Source organism: Rhipicephalus microplus, chromosome X, assembly GCF_043290135.1.
Source record: "Rhipicephalus microplus isolate Deutch F79 chromosome X, USDA_Rmic, whole genome shotgun sequence".
In the NCBI taxonomy this organism is placed as follows: domain Eukaryota; kingdom Metazoa; phylum Arthropoda; class Arachnida; order Ixodida; family Ixodidae; genus Rhipicephalus; species Rhipicephalus microplus.
This window is the reverse complement of record NC_134710.1, coordinates 171,481,788-171,491,060: the sequence shown is the minus strand read 5'-3', so window position 1 is coordinate 171,491,060 and position 9,273 is coordinate 171,481,788. Positions and strand designations below refer to the sequence as shown.

The window sequence follows — 9,273 nt, the reverse complement described above, 5'->3', positions numbered from 1 at the left end:
GAAAAGCGTCTCGCCAAATAATACGTAACAAAAATAATAATAATAAGTGATGAAAATGCAATTCCTTCGTAAGTAAATTCAGGAATGCGGTAGTCCTTATTCTTTCTTCACGTTCTATTCGAACTTTTTGCTTTTTTTGTTTATCATGCATCTAGCCACGTTGCCATTTCATCCAGGCCTCACTTCTTAAAGAAAGGCTCGAGAAGTGATCACCGAGTTCAGGAGTTGTGCGGCGGCGAAGACCGGTGCTGTCGATTAATTTCTTCCTCTTTCTATACATAGGGGTGTACACGCCGGTTTCGGCTAACTCAAAAGCAGCAAGGTGACGACAATCCTGGAGCAATCCCTTTTATTTAGACAAAGACAAACATCTGAGCACTCGGATCGCGGCGAACTATGGTATTTTTAACAAACTGCAACGGACTGAGCCGGCAAAGGCCATGTTTGCGGAGAGATTTTCTTAGTATCATTAGTCATGGACCTCAAGAGTAGAAAAATAATTAAGTAGGCTTCGCACTAGTAGTTCGAAGCCTAAAGAAACCGCGCAGCATCACGGTGTTTATTTCTTTTTCTCTTTCTTCCTTCATCGCTTTTTTTTCTATTTCGTTCTTTCTGTATAGTATACATTTGTTTCGATGTCTCGTTCCTTCTATTTCTCTCTCTCTGTTTCACCTTTTATCTTTCTCCGCATTTCTATGCTATGCTTTACTCTCTCCTTTCTCCACATCTTTCCTCCTCCCCTGCACTTCACTTTCCCGAATTCTTGCTATGCTATACTATACTTCGTTAGCTTGCCTGGATAGCCGACTGGTTACAATGTTCGCCTTCGGATCATGACGAGCTTAATTCGCTAACAATGCATCTATTTCTCTTTACGTTTCTCTCTCTCTCTCATTCTCTCTGCACTCGTCCTCTCACCCGTCATAGTTATTCGATCCCACAACAAACAGTTCGGCGCCCATGTACCGAGGAGCGAATCAGACGATGAAGAGGGCGATAGCGCGTGCCGGTTCATGATGGCATAATTACGGCTTTTTTTTTTCTGTTCGCCGATTACAAAGGACGGTTGGCATAAACAGATCTCCCGCAAGAAATGCCAACAGATTCCGCGCACCGGGAATCGATTTCATGCGAAGCAGTCAGCGAGTACGAGTTGATGCCGCACTTACAAGCTAGGCCGAATAATTTGTGTAATTTGAGTAGTTGAGCCTTGGCTTCTGCTGTTATTACAGATAGACATCGCGGAATGCGAAATAAGCAAGGATTTTGCAGGGTTGAAGCTATATATCAGCGAAATCGATGTTTCGTGCGACTGTCTCCTTAAACGTTCACGTACATCCTCATTTGCCTGCATGTTTAACCTTTTGTTCGGCTAACCATACTTATGATCTCATGAACTATAGTAACATCACAAAAAAAAAACGTTTTTCGCTTTTGAACTCAGTCTGGCGTACGTATACGGTCTGATGTAATCATGCGAACATGTAAAGTTAATTTTCCCTTGGGCGCCATAACAGCATCACCTTTCCTCAACCGTCCTTCTCTCTCCCTCTATCAGCATCGAAGAGAGAGGGAGGAAAACAATTTACATTATGACGCAAGAGTTTTGTTATTTGTAACCCTAGTAACATTTCACGTGTTGTTCAGTTTCCACATCAACGAATCGAGTACGTGCAACTCGTTTCAAGAAGAGCACAGTCCCAATATTTTTATTTTAGTTCTTAAGTACAAAGACACGATTAAAAATATCTCCAATTGATAAAAACTATATTGAGTAAATTCATTCGATGGGTATAAAATAAAGCTTGTAAATCATACTTATAAAAAATTACTGGCCACTGGGCGAATCACAAAACAGACCTAATCTCATTTGCAGCTCCGGCTGGCGTTTGCGTATACTAATCTGGCCTGTAATGCATCTCAACGGTTGTCCGTGAAAGAAGTCCCGCAGATTCACTCCACAAGAAAAGCCTGAGTAAGAGCCGCGATGGGAGCGCCGGTCGGCACACCTGGGAATGGTCCGGAGCTGGCGGCGATGTCGATGTGCGAGTAGCAGAGCGGTCGCTCGGAGTCCAGGCCGTGCTGCGAAGAAACGCAGTTCCAGTTTATGGGCACAACATCAACGTGGGCATCGAAACAGAGGCCCTATAGCTCGAGTGCTGAGGCAACGAGCAGACATTTTGCGGCTGAAATTAATACCGGGCAATGCCAGCATATACACCTATTGCAATGCCCGTGGAAAATGCACGCTATTGGAAGCATGCAAGCTTCCACGCACACGGCACTTCGCAGCTGTGGGAGCAAGTATGACCAGGTATAACCACGTGAAACTGTTTAATGGCTTCGAACGGCAGTCACCCACGTTGGAAATCTAGCAGTGCGAAAAAAACGAATAAGAAAAAAGTAGAAAGGAAAACGCTCGAAGAAAGCACGGAACGGAGGCCAGTCGCCCCGTCTTGTCTTCGTCGTGTACAGCGCCGCAGCGCTGCTATAATGTCATCTCGACCAAACCAACAAGCTAATTTTTTTAAGTTCCTGTTATAACGTGGTCCGAGTTATATTACCGCAGGAACGTGGGGATAGCACAGTCCCACTAGCGTAGTGGCCTCCGCGTTTTCACTGTACGAACTACATAGACAGGCTTGTAAAAATAAAACACTGTAAAAAATAACAACGTAGTCTATAGAAAAATTTATCAGTGTAGTCACATTCCTTGAAGACAGTGGTTTTCTGATAGCGCAACGACTGCGTCATATACAAATTGATAAAATGGCTGTGCAACGGAGACAAACCTTGTCCAGGCCCGATGCCTTAATGAGGAAAGCGGCTGGCATTTGATGGCCCCTCGGAGTACGCGACGACGGCTCGTTGTTACACTGAATCAGATCTTCGTACTCAGACGGGCCACACACGAAGTTGAAGTCCTGTGCAGAAGCAAATAATGTTAGCAACGAATGTACAACAAGAGCATGCCCGAAGTTGCAGTGTTGACACGACACATAAGTGTATAGTAGCAGATCTTTTATGAAATATTAGTAGAAATTATTAGATGTTTAAATTTCAATCTGCGCACAGTTTTTGCATCGCAGACTCAGCGGTGATATTAGTAATTTACTGTAGAGTTATATAGCTTTCACGGAGTTGTAATAATGAATCCGAAATGACCGGTTTCCCGAAGGTGTAACCTAGCGTGATTGAAGACTGATTAAATGTAGAAATGTTTCTGATTGCACTCAGCAGGTTGAAGATTTAGTGTTGCAGACGGAAAAACAGACACGATGAGCCACCTTCTGAAGAATACGGGCGGATTGAGAGTTTGGCAGAGTCACTTGCAAGTAGGGGCAGGCACAGCATTTTTTTGAGAGGGGATCAGCTCATGGGAAGTGCGTGATGAGCAATGAACAGCCCCAGCAGATCCTCTTCTTAAAATGGCATCTTGGAAGTACACAATAAAAATTTAGTGGAGACGAAATAGTTCTGCACATCTTTACCCGCTGTCTGGATCTGTACCCACAATTGAGAGTGCTCTACATTGCCGGTGCTTCGATTTAATAGATAATAAAGAACCCGAGGTGGCCAAATATTCTGCAGCCTTCCACTACAGTGTATCTCATAATCTTGCCGTGGTTTTGGGATGTTAAACGCCAAGAATTATTACATTATAATACATTCATAACCGATTCTTCGTCTTACGGCTTCGCGCGCTGTTTCTCTTAAAAGTTTATACCACGTAGCTAATGTTCCTGTCGTGTTGCCATGTTTTCCCTATCATTTTCGTGCCTAAAATGATTGTCTCCCTCGACGTACATTCATACCTCCACATTCCAGGGAGAGTGCCTCGGAGCTATAAAGGCTTTTCAAAAAGCACTGCCTGAATGTCACGCCTGTGGGCAAGTTCTGTTAATTTTGTATACCAAGAAAAATGGTGGCAGAGAGGAAAAGCAGAGGAGTGTAGCATGGAAAAAAATACTTTCCTCCTGTAGTCTAGCCATGGTCGAAGGCTATTTCGTTTGCAAACTTCATTTCCTCACACATTTGCTGTAATATTTTGCGAAATGTCGTTGCGATTCCAAAAACCTGCGAGTGGCTTTTCTCCAAGAGTACTTTACACACGCAACCAGCTGCTAAAAGGCTCATTTGACGCTCTCGGCTTGTTTAGTGCTTCTTCATACCTATACATTCCAGCGAAGGGGGCGCACTGTGGTATAATCACTCGTCGAATTAAGGTGTACGGCGTACATAGCGAAAGAGAGAAACCACAAAACGGGAAAGTAGAAACACGTGTTGATAGAGAAAAAATATAGAATTTATGTCTGCTATTCTGTGTCAGAGCTGTTCGTTTGGAAAATACACTGACTTACGCAATTTTAGCAATTATTTTGCTTTGTCATTTGATCGAGGTGATGGTTGTCCCTCTTCCGTCACCACATGGTATCATGTGAAATCAAACACGACGCTGTAAAAGTAGTCACGCCTGCGATAATTTCTGTAGAATATACAGAACTGTAGTAGCTAGATTCGAAAACCTTATTACTCAATCAGCAGAAAAATATAAAATCAGTAAATATACTGATAAATCAGCAGCCATGGCAACACAGGCCTGGTGTGAAGGCTGACCTGTCTTTTTGTTCATGTTTTCATCTGTGCTGTAGTGAAAAAAGCACGACACCTTGAATCACGTTCTCCTAAGAATGATTTCGACCCATTACAAGAACGTCTTCTGTATATGACAGACCCAAAAGCGACCTAAAGAAGTTCAGGAAGCCTAAATAGGGCTGACCTCACGGCGAACTGTGGACACTTCGAACATGTCTCCGATCTCGTCACCTGCAGCTTGCACGGTGGTGCTCACGGCGTTCGAACGGGCTGGGCCGTTATCCATGATGATCTGGAACAGAAGCAAAGAGGTTGAATGCAATTAACTTACGCGGTTATGCGTGCCAAAAACTACGATGAGATTACGAGGAACGTGAGACTGCGGATTTAAACTGACAAACTGGGATTCCTTAATGTGCACCGCAATCAAAGCACACGAGTGGGGTCTCACACTTCGCCCCTATCAAAACGCAGCCGCTGTGACTGGAAAACAAACCCGCGTCCTCTAGATCAGCAGCGCAACACCGATAAGCTGACACGGAGTCGCTGTTGGGCGCCGCCGAGGCCGCTAGCTCCAAGCGAGACGCTTACCGAATAGCCGTCTCCAACAGCGATGCATGCGTGTCCAGTCAGGGTAGCGATGGTGAATATGCGTGGGTTCACTTCGTTCAGTGCCTGTAACGGCAACGAGGAGTGTCACTTCGGCACAGAGGGGAAACAAAAACAAAAGAGGGGGGAGCTTCGACATCGAGCATCACCTTTTCCTTGCACTCGCAAAGAGCGTCCGCCATGGCCATGCGTCCTTCGGCGTCGGTGTTTCCAATCCTGACGCGCACGCCCGCACGTGATGTGATGATCTCATCAGACACGTAGCACTCTGCACGAGAAAGTTTTACCGCTGGTTCATCGCTGAGCAGCGGCGCATGCTATCGCGAGCCGCTTTTCCAGTAAAGCATGCGTGGACGAGTGGTAGCAATATCGGGGTTTGTCCATAGAGAAACATACCATACATAGTGGCCACTGAAGCCTTTTCATGACCCAGCAAGAAAGGATCTGACCAACCGCTAGATGGCGTACCCATCCTCGCTTCTATTCTTTTGATAAGACATAGCCTCCTTAGGAGGAAAATGAATACCCAAGTTTGGCATCAATTTTTTGCAAAGAAGAAATTTTATTAATTTGTACAATTTTTCATATCTGCTCTACATCGTGTGCCACTAAGGACATTCAATGCTTTACAACAGAAAACAGTAAAGTATGACTAGAAAGTGTTGTCTTTCTGCATTTGTTTTGCACAAAAAGGCACATTCATGTGGTTTAGATGAATGCGTCTTTACTGTACACAAAGGGAATACTGTACATGTATTCCTTTAGCGGACGGATGGTTGTGTGGCGTAGTGGTGAAGACGCTCGCTTTCGGAGCATGAGGGCACGCGTTCAAATCCCAGCGATGAAAAGAAGAAAGTTTGGTTGTTTTATTTATGCTAAAGATATTATCGGGCCTGACCAACCACTCGTGGCGCTGAAAGCAGCGCACTGGCTGGGCCGCAGGGTCCTACAGGAGTGTTCACTATGTATGTTTCTCTATAGTTTGTCTGCTCACAAAAACGAGGTGCGGTCGCGAAGGCCTCCAATGCAAAACAAAAGACATTTATGATTTCGCCCCATTAACGGTAGCGACAACCTATTTCGATTCTTTTCGTTAAAAAAATACGAAAAAAGAAAACGGTCTTGTGTATCATGTGTGAGCTTGTTCTGTCCTGCCAGCGGTACAGTAGATGCAACTAAATTTTTTGTTCATCAAGCAGCGCGTTAGATACATCAAAGGGACAACTTTAACACTTATCACGTGCACGTATTGTATATCAGGGCTCAAAACACTTGTGGGTGAAGCAATAAGCCTTGAACACAGCTTACCTGAGCCGATGCTGTTTCGGACCATCGCCATAGCACCGTACACTTTAACGCCCTTGGGACGAAGCTCGCTCAGCACCTATAATAGTAGGAATTGAAGACGGAAAAATTACTGACGATTTTGATATACGGTTTGTTACCATGCTGCACGAGTATACCATGCAACTGCTCGTTGATTATTCTCCTTTATTTACTCAGATTTGGGTGCACGTTGAAGAACCCCAGGTGGTCTAAATTTCCGGAGCCCTCCACTACGGCGTCTCTCATAATCATATAGTGGTTTTGAGACGTTAAACCCCACATATCAATCAATCCTTTATCTACTTCACTGGGACATAAACACTCGCTGGGAAGTTTTCATCTGAAAGAAATGAAAGAAATCACAAAGGCCCTTCCGAGGGCATAGAAATTTTTATTTATTTATTTATTTATTTATTTATTTATTTATTTATTTATTTATTTATTTATTTATTTATTTATTCCCTTTAGCGACAATAATCAACAGTATATCTCGTATAGTGGTAGATGCATATTAATCTTGAATTACTGCATGCAACGGAGTTTAAAGCGAGCCTAAATTTGGGTGAACGAACGTTTCTACATTTCATACTCGTCTTAATGTGTCCACCATGGCAGGAATCGAACTCGCAACCCCGAATGAGCTCAGCAGCAGTACGTCATAACACTGAGCCACTACGCCCAGCATAAGAAACGGAATTAATACACAATCTAGACCAGGGGTCGGCAACCTTTTCAGGCGAAGGGCCACTTTAAGCAGACACAGCGGGGCCGCACGGCGAACCAATGGGGGAGGGACAAAAAGAAAAAAAAGTTGGCGTAATGACAATATTGTACGAATTGGAATAGAAATGACGCTTCTTTTCGGCGCGCATGTCCCAAAATTACAATATACAAACGCAGGTTGTTAGTGAAAACCCAATTTGAGGACAAAATGTCAAGTCGACCTTGCAAAAGGAAGTGACAAGTGCTTCTGACGTCATGCCGGGGCCGTATAATACTGTCTCGCGGGCCTCGGGTTGCCGACGCCCGGTATGAAACGAAGGAAGCTTGACAAGTGATACGCAGTTATCAAAAAAATATCCGACTTGTTTTGATTGTGCATTCAATGCTCTGCTGTTATTCGTCGATACACTGATCTCAAAAATTATGCTCGTATGGACCATATCCCGTAAAACATCTGGGGGCCGTCATTTTGGGCTGTAAAGCAGATGTTGCCTTGTTTTTGTATGTCACGACGTGAATTAATAAGGCCATCAAACATCGTACGCACGAACACGACTATTTTCACGTGAATTTGTCCACTGTAACACTGTTCGTTTACTTGTTAAAGATACGAAGCACAAAGGGCACGGCCGCAGGATTTTTCATACAGCGGCCATGCAAAAAGTAACGGCCCAGTATGGCCGCGTACTCAAAACCATGGTGGCTAAATGGTAGCAAAGGCACGATGCGTTATATATTTTTGTGCATACACATCAATACATCAAGAAGATTACGTTGTTCAAGTCATGCAGAAATGATGTGTTCTGAGCGTAATATTATAAGATGCAACCACTTTGTACACGTAAACGAGAACGCTACTTAAGTAAAGAAAGTGGTCCGAACTTGCGAAAAAACAAGTGTGTGATAGGAAGTCAGTAGTAGATCATATATCATATACGTTTATCTGTTGGCGAACTTAGCATGCACGGCAATGTGGATTGTGATAAGGAAAACAAACTGTAAAGTAAACACGGTCTGAAACGCAGTATAGGCGCACTTCTTGATTACTAAGATCAGCTCACGACGATCACTGCAAATGATAGTACATGACGAACACATTCAGCGAATAAAAACCCATGCAGCCACAAAATTGGAGGCTGTAACGAGAACACTTGAAAGCTAATAATAGTTGCATGACAAGCTGTGGAAAAGAAAGCGAAAGTGTGAACGTTAGAAGACAGAAACACGGAGGCCTATGGATGAGAGGTCAAACGAGTGTGCTCTAAATTATGCGATGCGCACGACTCATGAAGCAAGCCAAGCAAGTGGGTGATTATGCGTGCTAGAACATAACGGGCCTCACAAAAGAGAGAGCGTGTTGCCCATTCAGATAATATAAATAGCGTTATAACGTTAACATAAATAAGGTCGTCGCTGGCAGATCATTAGAAAAAAAGTTATGGGATCAGGTGATTTGCATGCGCATAGTGGGGAGTCGACTGAAGAAATTCAAACGTTAAATTGGGGTGAGTCTTATTAAAATGAATACGTTTTTAATTAAAAAGTTGCGCTCTAATAGAGTTTGTTACTGCGGCCACTGTTAACGTGGAAGTCTTATATGTCTCGTGCGAAGGTGGCTTTCAGCGAAAAGCCAGTGTCGATTCGAAATGTATCACGTGACCTCTCAAGCGCTGCTCGAGGCGTTCGAGCTGCACGTTCACTTCGTCTTTGCGGTGTCCATCACTTGGCCTGTATATGCTGACGGCTATGAAGTAACGTAGAAGGGGCCCATGATGGAAGACGCTTAGCCAGGGAATTATGTATAGGCCTCCTCGAAGGCGTTGGCCGAGGAGGCGCAATGCTAGAGGGGGCTCGACAAGCAATAAATTTACAGTGCCTCGATGCTCGCACGCATCGAGGCACCCTAACGAAATTATACGCGACGAGCCACACTGCTCGTTGAACTCCGAGAATACGCCACTAAGGCCTTCGAGCCACCTTGGCCATAGTGTAAGAGACCCTTGGATATTTTTTGTACTC

The 9,273-nt window shown here is 44.1% G+C and overlaps 1 protein-coding gene across 1 annotated transcript in view; it reads right to left on the bottom strand.

Moving 5' to 3' along the window:
* Positions 1 to 332: 332 nt before the first annotated feature.
* Positions 333 to 9,273, bottom strand: part of Dip-B (Dipeptidase B) — a 33,617-nt gene continuing 24,676 nt past the window's right edge. The window contains exons 11-16 of the mRNA XM_037428573.2: positions 6,514 to 6,589; positions 5,355 to 5,473; positions 5,188 to 5,271; positions 4,781 to 4,888; positions 2,793 to 2,924; positions 333 to 2,082 (exon numbers count right to left, since the gene is read on the bottom strand). Coding sequence (XP_037284470.2) covers positions 1,954 to 2,082; positions 2,793 to 2,924; positions 4,781 to 4,888; positions 5,188 to 5,271; positions 5,355 to 5,473; positions 6,514 to 6,589 — 648 coding nt within the window. The 3' untranslated portion in view covers positions 333 to 1,953. The remainder of the gene's footprint in view (positions 2,083 to 2,792; positions 2,925 to 4,780; positions 4,889 to 5,187; positions 5,272 to 5,354; positions 5,474 to 6,513; positions 6,590 to 9,273) is intronic.